Source organism: Schistocerca piceifrons, chromosome 2, assembly GCF_021461385.2.
Source record: "Schistocerca piceifrons isolate TAMUIC-IGC-003096 chromosome 2, iqSchPice1.1, whole genome shotgun sequence".
Lineage (NCBI taxonomy): Eukaryota > Metazoa > Arthropoda > Insecta > Orthoptera > Acrididae > Schistocerca > Schistocerca piceifrons.
In genome coordinates, this window is record NC_060139.1 from 742,069,471 (window position 1) to 742,085,416 (window position 15,946).

The window sequence follows — 15,946 nt, forward strand, 5'->3', positions numbered from 1 at the left end:
TCTTCTCCATGGATATTAATTCCTACTCCGAATTTTTCTTTTGTTTCCTTTACTGGTTGCTCAATATACAGATTGAATAACATCGGGGAGAGGCTACAACCCTGTCTCATTCCCTTCCCAACCACTGCTTCTCTTTCATGTCCCTCGACTCTTATAACTGCCATCTGGTTTATGTACAAATTGTAAATAGTCTTTCGCTCCCTGTATTTTACCCCTGCCACCTTCAGAATTTGAAAGAGAGTATTCCAGTCACCTTCAGAATTTGAAAGAGAGTATTCCAGTCAACATTGTCAAAAGCTTTCTCTAAGTCTACAAATGCTAGAAATGTAGGTTTCCTTAATCTATCTTCTAAGGTAAGTCATAGGTTCAGTATTTCCTCACATGTTCCAACATTTCTACGGAATCCAAGCTGATCTTCCCTGAGGGCTTGTATTCTTCTTGAAGCATGTCTCATATGTCTTGCTCACCAGATGATAGAGTTTTGTCAGGGCTGGCTTCCCCAAGGCTCAGTAGTTCTAATGGAATATCTCCCATTTCATCTTCATCTACATCCTTTTCCATTTTTATAATATTGTTCTCAAGTACATCGCCCTTGTATAGACCCTCAGTATACTCCTTCCACCTTCCTGCTTTCTCTTCTTTGCTTAGAACTGGGTTGTAATCCGAGCTCTTGATATTCATACAAGTGGTTTTCTTTTCTCCAAAGGTCTCTCTAATTGCCCTGTAGGCAGTATCTATCTTACCCCTAGTGATATATGCCTCTACATCCTTATATTTGTCTTCTAGCCATCCCTGCTTAGCCATTTTGCACTTCCTGTTGATCTTATTTTTGAGACATTTATATTCCTTTTTGCCTGCTTCGTTTACTGCATTTTTATATTTTCTCCTTTCACCAATTAAATTCAATATATCTTCTGTTACCCAAGGATTTCTACTATCCCTTGTCGTTTTACCTACTTCATCCTCTACTGCCTTCACTATTTCATCTCTGAAAGCTACCCATTCTTCTTCTATTGTATTTCTTTCCCCCATTCTTGTCAATCGTTCCCTAATGCTCTCCCTGAAACACTCTACAAACTCCAGTTTCGTCAGTTTATCCAGGTGCCATCTTGTTAAATTCCCACCTTTTTGCAGTTTCATCAGTTTTAATCTACAGTTCATAACCAATATATTGTGGTCAGAGTCCACATCTGCCCCTGGAAATGTCTTACAATTTAAAACCTGGTTCCTAAATCTCTGTCTTACCATTAAATAATCTATCTGAAACCTTCCAGTATCTCAAGGCTTCTTCCATGTATACAACCTTCTTTCGTGATTCTTGAACCAAGTGTTAGCTATGATTAAGTTATGCTCTGTGCAGAATTCTACCAGGTGGCTTCCTTTTTCATTTCTTAGCACCATTCCATACTCACCTACTACGTTTCCTTCGCTTCCTTTTCCTACTGTCGAATTCCAGTCACCCATGACAATTAAATTTTTGTCTCCCTTCACTATCTGAATAATTTCTTTTATCTCATCATACATTTCATCAATCTCTTCGTCATCTGCAGAGATAGTTCGCATATAAACTTGTACTACTGTGGTAGGCGTGGGCTTCATGTCAATCTTGGCCACAATAATGCGTTCACTATGCTGTTTGTGGTAGTTTACCCGCACATATTTAAAAAAAATAAAATAGGTGTGTTATTCACATCAAGAACTTTTTTGTACCTCTCCCAAAATGATGATGCCCTGCCTACCATCAAACATTCTGCTTCACCGTCATTATCTTATTAAATCACTCCAACTCTTGCACCACAAGTCATACCCATGTCAAAGAACTAAGTACAAAAATCTGTAACATGCAGCACCCCACCCCTCCCTTCTGCCTCCTCCTCCTCCTCCTTCCACCTCTAGTGTTCAGCCATGTCGTATGGCTAGTTCACTATCAATTATGGCATAATTTGTTATGTGTACATGACCACAAATCAAATGTGCACCACCAAATTGTGACTAAGGGCATCTCAGTTATGCAGTGGTGGGCCATGTTGCACAGTACAACTTTATCAACTTCTGTGAATGCTCCACCTGTGCCACTTGCATCATTCCACATCATCCCAGATTTTCAGATCACAAAAGTGGAAGCTGACTTTCCAACAGATCTCATGGTCCATCAGTGCTTCTGTAATCAGTCCCCCACCCCTTCTTCCTCCCCCCTCCTCTCTCTCTCTCTCTCTCTCTCTCTCTCTCTCTCTTCTCTTTCTCTTTCTCCAGGGTAACAGTAACAATGCAGTTCTCTACTGCAAGTCTTGTATTTTAGATTTTATTGGGTTGGGAGCTTTATAGTTTTCAGGGCACATGCTTCAACAGCCACAAAAACCTTGAAACAGATAATAACTTCTTGTGCTATCTTGAGCAAAACTAAAGGTATATAATGGAATTTTAGATGTATTGATCTGTGAGGAACTTGAGATCTTAAATATCAAAAAGATAGATGACAAGAAAGTAGTGTGTTGTAAGCAAAATATCTTGAGGAAGATCCTTGCCCAGTGTGATGGCTTCAGAAAATGGAAGAACCAAAAATATTGGGAACATTTTCCAGAAAATGAAGACAAATGGAGTTCAGTGGGGAGTATGTGCTCACACGCATAAACATCTTTGAGCCAAGTGTATGGTCTGAAGGCCTATGGATCTGTCTGCTTGGTATTTCCAGGAACTAGTGATTGGATAAAGTCATGGAAACACAAAAATGTATTTACTGAAGCAAATTGCGACGTCGTCACATTATCCGTAAGTGCTGTGAAGTAAGGATCTCAGCTGCCACCCTGGAGTCTTCTGTGCTGCCCTTCTCCTCCCACCTTCCCTTGCTTCTGTATCTTTGTGAGCAACATTCTAGTGCAGTTTTCAAGGTTTCTCCTCTGCTCTGTTGCCCCTTTGTTTCCTAAGCTCTAACCTCTCCCTTTCTCATTTCTTCCACATCAACCATTCTTCCATCCCAGTCAGGCTACAGTGCGAGAGAGAGAGAGAGAGAGAGAGAGAGAGAGAGAGAGAGAGAGAAGGGGGGGGGGCATGTTCACGTTTTATGCTACTGTGCTTGATTTCAAGAGCAACAGGAGTGCAAAGTGCTGGCCTGTATTACCACATCATCACTGTTTCAGATTTGTTCTGAAAAATCTTTGCCATATTTATAAGCAGTCCTGTTACTGTCTAGTAAAATTATTAAGTGGACACTTTTGATGCTCGTCTGATTGTGCAATGAAAACATTAATAGATCTTTTTTCTGTTTCAGGAAAAACACATTGTCACAAATGGTGTATTGGCTGCAAATGTTAAAGAAGGATGCAGTGTATTAGAAAAGCACCACACTTGGAGCAAAGAGACACAGCTGGTCAAGAAGCAACAAAATAATGACTATATCATTCTGACGAACAGTCACGTTCAGTCTGCATTGTCGCATGATGTTATGGTAGATTCTTCTCCCATACTTTGGATAACGAGAGAAGTTGAAAAATCACAGACAAAGGATACAGGTCTAGAATCTTTGCATATTCCACAGATAGTTGGTTTATGTGATACAAAGCTACAACAGGTTCAGAAAGACTCTAATGATGAAACTGTTACAAGAAGTTATCCATTGAAATATAGTCCAGTTAATAAAACTATGGGTAATGACGAAATTTTTTATGAAGAAATATGCAAGGATGAAAAAGATACTAATTTTGTAAATCAAAGTAAGACTGCTAACACTACTGCTACTAAAATGTATAGCACCAAGCTAAAAAACATACACAATATATCCCATATTAAAGGATGTCCTTCCTCTAAATCATCAGATATGTTAAATATAGTTATGTCATCTCTGTCACAATCTGATGCTTCCAAGAACCCAGGAGTATTTCATGAAAACAATGATCCATTCACACTGAATATTCCAGTAGTATTTAACACTAGTGCTGAATCTATGTATCTTCCTAATGATAAACAAAATATTTTAACAAGCTGTAAGTCAGAAAATCCTGATTTAGGAAATAAGTCAGGTGTGTATATTGGTAATACTTGTGGTGCTGCAGTTTCACAGTCAAAATTTACTCAAGAAAGTGATTCAGGAACTCATGAAGCATCAAACTGTATGTCGCCTCCACAGCAAATGTTAACTTTGAATGAAGAATCTCTTAATCTGTTTTATGACACAGATATATAAAGTATAGTGTCTTTTTATTTGTTATGATAACTACATGTTTTTATCACTTACATGTTCTGAAATATGTGTGACAGTGTTCTCTTGCATTGTTTAGGAATAAAGAGCATTCATAGTAAGTGCCATTAAATATGTTGCTGGTTTACTTTTTGAAAAACAACATTTTAAGTAATGCTACTTATTTGGAACTGTGTTATGTTGAATGTCTATGGGTAGGAACAGTTGAGGAAAAATAAAAGAAAAAAAATAGATGTGTAATTCACAAGTAATTTGGTTGTGGTGGTGATATAAATATTTATCTGGAAGCTATCTCATGATGTAATTATTCCTATTGCATGTTGGGAAATTGTCATTCTTTCCAGTATGGATTGTGGCTCTTATTCCATTTGATATGAGGGGGTATGGATTTGTACACTCAGCTGACTTCACACACTACTTGTCAGGACTATGGAGACACTGGCTCAGTGAGGTACAGAAATACGCAAATGCTCATGTGTCACAACTGTGTCTGACAATCTAGTACTGGATTATTTGGATTTGTCAAGACTCCATTTTGAGCCAGAAAAGACATATTTCGCATCGAAACTGTTGTGACAGTGCCACGACATTCAAAAGTGCCGCTACATTAGTACGCGAACACGGCGATAGAGGCGCTCCGCAGCTCGGCCGAGCGCGAGAGCGCCACCTGGCTGTGAACGGTGCCGGCCGCATGTCACGGCACGGCAGTCGAATGACAGATACGGAGTTAGTAACATGTAACCCGCTAGTGTTTCTACTTTTGTATATCCACGCAATTTATTAGGATTAAAGGTTATAACACTTTTTGGCGACGAGGTCGGATATTTTTTCCTGCGTTGTGGATTTGTGTGTTCGTGTCGGGGCAGACATGGAACAGCTTATGCAAGCGCTAATTGAACAACAAACACAGCTGACGGCTGCTATTCAGGCGTTGTCGACGTCGCTTACTCATCGTCCGTCTTCCTCTTCTCCGCCTCTGTTCCCTCCTTATGACGAGGCCGCTGAAGACTGGGAGGATTATGAGAAGCGTTTGCGGCAACACTTCTTGGCTTTCGGCGTTGTCGACGCTCCTATGTGTAAGTCGTTATTTCTCTCTTGGATTTCCCCACGGATCTATCAGCTGCTATCTCAGTTAGCCCCTCTGCGGGAACCTGCCTCTCTGTCCTTCCAAGAAATGTGTGACTTTTGTCTAACCATTACCGAAAAAACACCCATGTTGTTGCCGCCCGCGTGGCGTTCTACCGGTGTCGTAAACAGCTCCATCAATCTTACCGGGCTTGGGCGGCGGAACTACACGGTCTGAGTCGGAAATGTCAGTTTGTCACGGACACTCATCATGAGTCTTATGCTGATTCAATGGTTAGGGACGCTATTTTACGGCTTGCTCCTGATAAAGAAGTTCGGCAACGTGCCTTACAATTGCCAAACCCGTCGTTGTCGGAAGTTCTCAGCATCGCTCAATCGTTTGAAGTGTCTCACGCTGCTGGTGCGCAAATAGACGCGTGGTGTGATGTAGGCGCTGTGCAAACCACTTTCGACGCGGACAATTTGCCTGTTTCACATGGAAACGACGATGTGGCGGCGGTGCACTCGCGTCAACAACGTCGCGTTGGGCCGCCACGCTCGCGGCGAAAACAGCAACCACAGAAGCAGGTTCGTTCCGCCTTTCCTTCTTGTCCACGTTGTTTCGTACAGCATGAAAGGGCCGCGTGTCCAAAACGTTGGGCCACGTGTAATTCATGTAGGAAAAAAGGCCACATTGCTTCTGTGTGTCAGTCCCCTAAAGTTCCTGTCGACGAGGACGAGGCATCGGACATGGACGTTAACTGTGTGCTTTCTCAAACGAATAAGTTGTTTGTTACTGTTCGTGTTCTGGATAAAGACATTCGCATACAAGTGGACACTGGCTCTGCAGTAACTCTCATTAATTCTCGCACGTATTTGGAGTTGGCTCCCCTCCCTTGTCTCCAGTTACGCGAAATCTACAAACTTGACTTATCGGAGGCGTACCATCAGTTGCCGTTGGATGCATCTTCCAAGGAATTTCTCGTCATCAACACTCCTTGTGGGTTGTATCAGTACCAGCGGTTACCATTTGGCGCCGCTAGCGCGCCGGCCATTTTTCAGCGGTTTATGGAACAGCTCACGGCTTCCGTTCCCGGCTGCATCAACTACCTGGATGACATTGTTGTCACGGGGCCTCCACTGAGGAGCACCTTCGCAATTTGCGTTCACTGTTTCGAGTTCTGCATTCAGCTGGGTTGAAGTGCAATCTGGACAAGTCACAGTTCTTCCAACCCTCCATTGTGTATCTTGGTTTCCACTTGTCTCGTGAGGGTATACGTCCTCTACGACAGCACGTTGCGGCCATTACCACTCTACCCCGGCCGTCTACGGTCAAAGAACTTCAGGCGTTTCTAGGCAAGGTTGCTTATTATCACAAATTCATTCCCTCCGCGGCGGCGGTGGCTCATCCTCTGCATCAGCTGTTACGCAAAAACATTCCTTTCTGTTGGTCCGCCGAGTGTGAGCAGGCTTTTGTCCGCCTGAAGGCTCATTTGCAGTCGGCGCCTTGTCTTGCCACATTCCGTCCGGGTCAGCACTTGGTTCTGGCGACTGACGCGTCACAGTATGGCCTAGGGGCTGTTCTCGCCCATCGGTATGTGGATGGGTCGGAACGACCCATCGCCTACGCTTCCAAGACCCTCAACGATGCCCAACGGCGTTACTCTCAAATCGAAAAGGAGGCGCTCGCTATCATTTATGCTCTAAAAAAGTTCAGCGTTTTTTTGTATGGTTCTAAGTTTCACCTCATCACCGACCACAAGCCGCTGGTCTCTCTGTTCAGCCCTCGGCGTCGCTTCCGGATAAGGCAGCTCACCGCCTGCACGTTGGGCCTTATACTTGTCTCGTTTTCACTATGAGACTCACTATCGCCCCACGGCCCAGCACGCCAACGCTGACGCGTTGTCGTGTTTGCCGATGGGCCCTGACCCGGTTTTCGATCGAGATGAACTACTCTGTTTCCACATTGATGAGGAAGAACGTCGTGCGGTCGAGGGTTTTCCACTTACAGGTTCGCAGGTCGCGTCGGCTACTGCGCGGGACCCGTTCCAGCGTCAGGTGATCGGTTTTGTTCAGCGGGGTTGGCCGAACAGGACCAAGGGCCGGGCATCGGATCCCCTTCGCAACTACCATGCCTTGCGCCTTCGTCTGTTCGTGAGGGTGTTGTTCTTCTGGCCACGGATGGCGCATCTCCACGGGTTGTGGTGCCCGCCTCTCTTCGCAAAGATGTTCTCAAACTATTGCATGGGGGCCATTGGGGGATTTCTCTGACTAAGTCCCTGGCCCGCAGGCACGTTTATTGGCCCGGTATTGATTCGGACATCGCCCACATGGTCGCTGCGTGTGATCAGTGTGTTCAACAACTGGCTGCGCCTCGTACTCTGCCCTCTCCGTGGCCTGATCCGGCGCAGCCGTGGGAACGGGTGCACGCTGACTTTGCCGGCCCCTTCCTCGGCACTTATTGGCTACTGTTGATTGACGCCTTCTCGAAGTTTCCGTTCATTGTTCGATGTCCATCGCCCACCACTGCGGCGACGACGCTGGCTTTGTCCAAAATCTTTGCGCTAGAAGGTCTTCCATCCACGATTGTCACGGACAATGGCCCTCAGTTCTCTTCGCAGGCCTTCCGTGATTTTTGTACTGGACAAGGGATTCATCATGTTACAGTACCGCCCTTCCGTCCGCAATCGAATGGGGAGGTCGAGCGCCTTGTCCGCACTTTCAAAAGCCAAATGAAAAAATTCCTTAATGATTTTTCCACAGATGACGCTCTGTTGCAATTTCTGAGTTCTTATCGCTTCACGCCTCTGGGTGATCGCAGCCCTGCTGAACTTTTGCATGGCCGCCAACCGCGCACTCTATTGCACCTGCTTCACCCTGTCAGGCCTTGTACTGTGTCCCCTAGTGCGGGAAAATACCCGGTGGGTGCCGACGTGTGGGCACGGGGGTATGGATCTCGCCCTAAATGGATTCCAGGGGTGGTCCAGGCTCTTTGCGGCCGCCGGCTTTGTGAAATACGTACGGACGATGGCATGGTTGTTCGCCATTACGACCAGATGCGCCCACGAGTGGTGGCCACGCCGGTGCCACCGCCCCTTCTTTCGTCTCCACCAGCCCGAGAAGCCAGTCCTGTCGCTGCTGCCGATCTTCCGGGCGTGTTGCTGCCGCCGCCGTCGCTACCGCTGTAACCCGCTAGTGTTTCTACTTTTGTATATCCACGCAATTTATTAGGATTAAAGGTTATAACAGAAACCACACAAGTTAAAAACATTTTTGTCCAAGCAGGCAGCCAGTGATATGACTCGACTTTCAATGTGTGTGTGGAGGTACTTGCCACAAGCGTATGTTGACACATAATAGTATTTAGCATTCCAAGACAGTGCCAGCTCATAAGCATCACGCCCCCACCCTCCCCCCAGACAACCACTCGGGCATTATGAATTGGTTTCTCCAGTTGTAACATCTGAAGGCATTGCAACATTTATTGTCATGATTGGTACTGAAGACAGGCCTTTAAAATCACAATGTGATACATGACATGCTGTAGACACAAGACAAATTACTAAAAGTAGCTAGAACGCAATACTGACAGTTAAGTATGTATTAATATTACTTGAAGATTTGACAGATTTAATACAATTTGTTGCTTGCTTGAAGTTCAAACATTGTTAGTAGTCATTACAGTTTCTTATACAGATGGCATATCAAACAGATCACATGAAAAATCACAATTAACCATTACCATTTGAGTATGAAAGGTACTTCATGTGTACCAGATATTATAAATGTTAAGGTGATATTTAGAATTTCTGGTATGATTTTTTAGTAATTTAATTGAAAGCTTTTTTGCTTTGGTAAAAATAAAATTGTTTCTTTTTGTCGTGACAGAATAAATTACTATTAATCACACCAGATTTGTCGGAGAACAGCAGCAACATGTGTAATTGATCCAGCTTTAAGAAATTCTATTACCTTTTAGCGGAAAATTCGTGCGGTACTCTCCGACGTTAGAAAAGTCGTGGTGTTCCGTTCGGAGCAGGAGGCGGCTGTCTTTTCTCATTCGCGATATCGAAAATTACTAAAAAATGAACAGAAATTTTTTTTCGGGGGAAGATCGCGCAGAGAAAACAGACGCAAGTTACATGAAAGAAACCTAAGGGACCAACTAATTGGATTTGTACGAACATATAAACGGAACTGAAAGAACTTGGAATAAATACTATAACGATGTCGTCACGACAGCCTCCTGTTTCGACAGAACACACGCTGGATCATAAACTGCATAAATCTTTTAAACAGAAAAGATTATCACAAGTATAATTAATGAAAATAAGGTTGAGAGATTTTCTTTGAAATTAAATAAACTTCAAGGCTTCAAGTATTATATTATGAAACGGAAACTTACATTAACATGGCCACCCATTGTGGCGGTGGAGCGAATTTTTCACGATATACATTCTCGCTTGTTTGTGGCTACATATATTTTTAATCACTTAAACTATTAACTTTACAATAAAATGATTATATCAGTATGGAGCACAATACTTTTGCGTCCGACTCGCAACACATTCACAGAACAGCTAGACAGCGGCGCGGCTCCCTGCAGAAGTAAAAATTGGCAATTGTTATTTTTGAAACATAGGTGCATCGTTTTTTTTTTTTTACTGATCGATAGCAGCGTATAACAGTTTATAGCTATCGTGATATTCTGCGCTTTTCAGGAGCGCGGCAAAGATATCTGGTTACAACATTCATTGGTATATGTTAAAAGTTCGCACATACTGACGCGAATACAGAAAAAAAAACTTTTACACGTTAAAAATCGCAGTGATAAAGGCTGTAATGTCACAAATTGAATTGAAAGAGTAAATTATACTAAAATGTAGACTTTCACGGCCGGAAATATCATGTCCATTATAATTATCCGGGCTGTTATGCCGTGGTCAGTTGATGAATTCTGTGTTGATTCCCAACGTTTTGTCTCCGACTGCGGGAGATATCTTCAAGGGGGTCCGTAGCTCAATGGAAGGTCCAACACACCCACTGGCTCGCTACTGACTGCCGCTAAATTCCGTGTCCGCGCGCTCCCGTACCGCGGCGTGACGTCATGTGTTTTGAAAACGTCAGTGCAATTGGACGCTGTCCATCGCCGTCGATCACCGTTGCCATCACCCAGTAGTGGACGGGTGGTACACATCTTCTTTAACACCGGCATCCATATACCATTTAATTTCACGCCCTCCTCCTTTCGATTGAAATTATTAGGGTGTTTAGCGATTTCGATTGCCTCCCTGTAGAGCCTTTTGTAATATCCGCTTGTGGCCGCTAGTACTTGCGTCTCCTTGAAACGAATATTGTGGTTCCCTGGCTGGAAAGCATGCTCCACAGCAGCTGATTGTTCCGTTTCTCCTCTTCTATAATTGCCCTTGTGCTCTTTCAAAGAAAGAACTGTTTCTAAACGTTTGGAAGAGCACAAGGGCAATTATAGAAGAGGAGAAACGGAACGATCAGCTGTTGCGGAGCATGCTTTCCAGCCAGGGAACCACAATATTCATTTCGAGGAGAAGCAAGTACTAGTGGCCACAAGCGGATATTACGAAAGTCTCTACAGGGAGGGAATCGAAATCGCTAAACACCCCAATAATTTCAGTCGAAAGGAGGAGGGTGTGAAATTAAATGGTATATGGATGCTGGTGTTAAAGAAGATGTGTACCACCCATCCACTACTGGGTGATGGCAACGGCGACAGACAGCGACCAATTGCACTGACGTTTTCAAAACACGTGACATCACGCCGCGGCGCGGGAGCGCGCGGACACGGAATTTAGCGGCAGTCAGTAGCGAGCCAGTGGGCGTGTTGGACCTTCCATCGAGCTATGGACCCGCTTGAAGATGTCTCCCGCAGTCGGAGACGAAACGTTGGGAATTGACACAGAATTCATCAACTGACCACGGCACAACAGCCCAGACAATTATAATGGACAGAGTAAATTATACCTTCAGACCATTGTTTAAGAAGTTGTTGATACAGGTGCATTAAATTCCTAGGGCAATCATCTCTCAGAGGATTATTCATAAATAACTTTGTCTCTCAGCTGTACATGCTACTATCTAAGAATATTTCTGATTCTGAGCAAATTGACTTATGACTATGTTTACGTATATACAGATCATGCTCATTCAGAGATAAAAAATACCTACAGTAAATAATCATTTAGCTGATACATGACATGAATGCCAGCCTCTTGCCACATGACAGGGTATCAATCTTGTGCATTTCAAAACTGTGTGTTGATGTAGGAATAACAATTAATTCATCTTCCATAATTAAAAAGTATATTTTAGCTAATTTGTAGTAAGCTGATAAATTATAAGAATTAACAGGGTAAATCGTAGTAGATATTGCATCTAACTTACATTCAATTAATAGTAGGATCTGTAAGAATTGATCTTGTTGCAATAGTACATGGTCTTGTTGCAATAGTACACTGCTTAAACAATCATAGAACTACTTTCTAGAGCTGTACTTAAAATAAAAGCATCAGTTCTAGCATTTGATAGACTGTCAGTAATTCTTAACAACAGAATGTTGAAAATCTAACTGAGCAGTCTCAGCAGACAGGCCTTCTAACAACTCACAAATTGTAGCATTCATCTCAGCACGAATTATGTTGAAATCTGTAATGAATTGCTTCACAATATCTTCAATAAAAACTATGTGGCTAGTAATGGTTCTTTGGATATTCCTTAATATAATTATTTCATTAGAGATAATATTATGAAAAGGATATACTGCTAATAGCCACATAGTGGAAATGTTGAGTCGCAGTCAGGCACAACAAAAAGACTGCTAAACAAATTAACTTCTGTCCAAAAAACTTGCACGTGCATGCACATGCCCCCCCCCCCCCCCCCCACACACACACAAGCAAATGCAATTCTCACACATGACCTCTGTCTTTGGCTAGTCTCAGTAGAGGGAGGCTTCTTGGTCTAAAGCTCACTTGTTTAGCAGTCTTTTTGTTGTGGTTGTCTGCAACTCAATCTATCCTTTTCATAATACTGTCATTAATCCATCCTAGATTTTCCTTTTTTTATGTTTCATTAGAGATGTTAATTGAATTTATGCTGGACTGTTGTTCAAAAGTAAAATTTTGTCTTTAATGTGCAACAGATCATGGGTGGTTAAAGCACCAAATACACTACAAAAGGTAGTTCCTCCAAAATAAAACCAGGCATATTTGTGCATAATCCATATTTTGTGTGGTAAAGGGTTTAAAATAACACCTAGTATTTTGTTCATAACCAGCAAATGTGGCTTCTACCTCCATTTTGATAATGGTCCAGTTGTTATAACAAGACATTCCTATTTCCAAAACTATATCATTATCTTTTTATGAGCAAATTAAATCAATTTGCTTCTTAAGTTGTTGTTAAATCTCAAATTGTATTTAAGTACAAGTTTAGCATTATCTGTTGAAACTTCCATGTCTGATCATGGTTCAAACAAAACACCTGTTGTATGCAATACTGTTAATATAGCATTAATGGAACACATTGTCATTTCCAAAATTAGAATTGCAGTAAACATGGTTAATTAGTTCTAAACACCAGAGTAAAACAGTGGGTGTAATACAAATCATATCTAGTGGTGAACTGCAGAATAAGTTTCAGTTATATTTGCGTACTCTGTGTAATAGCTGCAATCTATATTTGCACAACACATTCACATAAGCATATGGTTGTGAAATAAACACATGCATTGCACTCACACTACACGTCTTCAAAGATTGTAGGGATGTAAGGAAGATTGCTTGGTGTATGTTGATGCCTTGGGATCGAAGTCTGGACTGCACTGAAAGAACCAGAGGTTGTACAGAGTTTCAGGGAGAGCATACGGGAACAATTGACAGGAATGGGGGAAAGAAATACAGTAGAAGAAGAATAGGTAGCTTTGAGGGATGAAGTAGTGAAGGCAGCAGAGGATCAAGTAGGTAAAAAGACGAGGACTAGTAGAAATCCTTGGGTAACAGAAGATATATTGAATTTAATTGATGAAAGGAGAAAATATAAAAATGCAGTAAATGAAGCAGGCAAAAAGGAATACAAACGTCTCAAAAATGAGATTGACAGGAAGTGCAAAATGGCTAAGCAGGGATGGCTAGAAGACAAATGTAAGGATGTAGAGGCTTATCTCACTAGGGGTAAGATAGACACTGCCTACAGGAAAATTAAAGAGGCCTTTGGAGATAAGAGAACCACTTGCATGAACATCAAGAGCTCAGATGGAAACCCAGTTCTAAGCAAAGAAGGGAAAGCAGAGAGGTGGAAGAAGTGTATGGAAGGTCTATACAAGGGTGATGTACTTGAGGACAATATTATGGAAGTGGAAGAGGATGTAGATGAATATGAAATGGGAGATACGATACTGCGTGAAGAGTTTGACAGAGCACTGAAAGACCTAAGTCGAAACAAGGCCCCCGGAGTAGACAACATTCCATTGGAACTACTGACGGCCTTGGGAGAGCCGGTCCTGACAAAACTCTACCATCTGGTGAGCAAGATGTATGAAACAGGCGAAATACCTTCAGACTTTAAGAAGAATATATTAATTCCAATCCCAAAGAAAGCAGGTGTTGACAGATGTGAAAATTACCGAACTATCAGTTTAATAAGTCACAGCTGCAAACTACTAACGCGAATTCTTTACAGACAAATGGAAAAACTGGTAGAAGCTGACCTCGGGGAAGATTAGTTTGGATTCCGTAGAAATGTTGGAACACGTGAGGAAATACTGACCCTACGACTCATCTTAGAAGCTAGATTAAGGAAGGGCAAACCTACGTTTCTAGCATTTGTAGACTTAGAGAAAGCTTTTGACAATGTTGACTGGAATACTCTCTTCCAAATTCTGAAGGTGGCAGGGGTAAAATACAGGGAGCGAAAGGCTATTTACAATTTGTATAGAAACCAAATGGCAGTTATAAGAATCGAGGGGCATGAAAGGGAAGCAGTGGTTGGGAAGGGAGTGAGACAGGGCTGCAGCCTATCCCCGATGTTATTCAATCTGTATATCGAGCAAGCAGTGAAGGAAACAAAAGAAAAGTTCGGAGTAGGTATTAAAATCCATGGAGAAGAAATAAAAACTTTGAGGTTCGCCAATGACATTGTAATTCTGTCAGAGGCAGCAAAGGACTTGGAAGACCAGCTGAACAGAATGGACAGTGTCTTGAAAGGACGGTATAAGATGAACATCAACAAAAGCAAAACGAGGATAATGGAATGTAGTCGAATTAAGTCGGGTGATGCTGAGGGAATTACATTAGGAAATGAGACACTTAAAGTAGTAAAGGAGTTTTGCTATTTGGGGAGCAAAATAAGTGATGATGGTCGCAGTAGAGAGGATATAAAGTGTAGACTGGCAATGGCAAGGAAAGCGTTTCTGAAGAAGAGAAATTTGTTAACATCGAGTATAGATTTAAGTGTCAGGAAGTCATTTCTGAAAGTATTTGTATGGAGTGTAGCCATGTATCGAAATGAAACATGGATGATCAATAGTTTAGACAAGAAGAGAATGGAAGCTTTTGAAATGTGGTGCTACAGAAGAATGCTGAAGATTAGATTGGTAGATCATATAACTAATGAGGAAGTATTGAATAGGATTGGGGAGAAGAGAAGTTTGTGGCACAACTTGAGTAGAAGAAGGGATCAGTTGGTAGGACATGTTCTGAGGCATCAAGGGATCACCAATTTAGTATTGGAGGGCAGCGTGGAGGGTAAAAATCGTAAAGGGAGACCAAGAGATGAATGCAGTAAGCAGATTCAGAAGGATATAGGTTGCGGTAAGTACTGGGAGATTAAGAGGCTTGCACAGGATAGAGTAGCACGGAGAGCTGCGTCAAACCAGTCTCAGGACTGAAGACCACAACAACAACAACAACAACAATAACAACATTCTGTCCCTCAGTCAGTCCTTGTCATCATCTTGCAATGCTATGGAAGTCTAGCCAGAAATGGCTTTACCCACGGTTGATATGAACAACAGTCAACAAAAAGGCAGATGGAGCTTAAGAGTGACTGGATATAACAGTCCAATATCGGATATTGTTATTTGCGAAACTTCTTAAACTTTGTAACCTGAAGTATGAATTTAAAAAATGCCTTCAGTAACAAATTTTTGTGTTTTATTAAATATGCACAAGCTTGTGAACTGAAGGCATTTTTTAATTTCAGTGTATTGAAAAAAAGTCACATTTGTAGCTGCAAAATATGGATAAAATTTTTGACCTGACTCTTCTTCAACACTGTGTTGCTCAGACAGACGAGATCTCTGACTCGATACTGTGGTGCGACTGCTTGGCAATTGTGTTGTTTCGCTTGTTGCAGAAAAGGTTGATGATTCTGCTGTTTTAACTCCCATAACTCCTTGCTTGTGCATTAATTCCTTTGTGTTCATTACCGATTCCAGTGGTCAGTCAGGCAAAACCCAAGGCTTAATGTGTCCTCCTTACAATTTCATATGGACTCAGACCGGTTGACATGGGAATTTTTGCACTGTAAGCATTTGCATTAGCTTACAAGTCTGTTTAAGCAATTCACTCACAAAATTTGTTTAAGCAATTCAGTCATGAAATTCGTTCTTGGTGACTGGTTATCCTTAATGGTGACCCAAAATTTAGACTCCAC

General features: G+C 42.3%; 1 protein-coding gene across 1 annotated transcript in view; it reads left to right on the forward strand.

Annotated features, from left to right (window-relative positions):
• The window catches only part of LOC124776938 (zinc finger protein 252-like), a 77,995-nt gene extending 73,560 nt beyond the window's left edge, over nt 1–4,435 (forward strand). Inside the window, exon 7 of the mRNA XM_047252159.1 lies at nt 3,269–4,435. Coding sequence (XP_047108115.1) covers nt 3,269–4,180 — 912 coding nt within the window. The 3' untranslated portion in view covers nt 4,181–4,435. The remainder of the gene's footprint in view (nt 1–3,268) is intronic.
• Nucleotides 4,436–15,946: the final 11,511 nt, after the last annotated feature.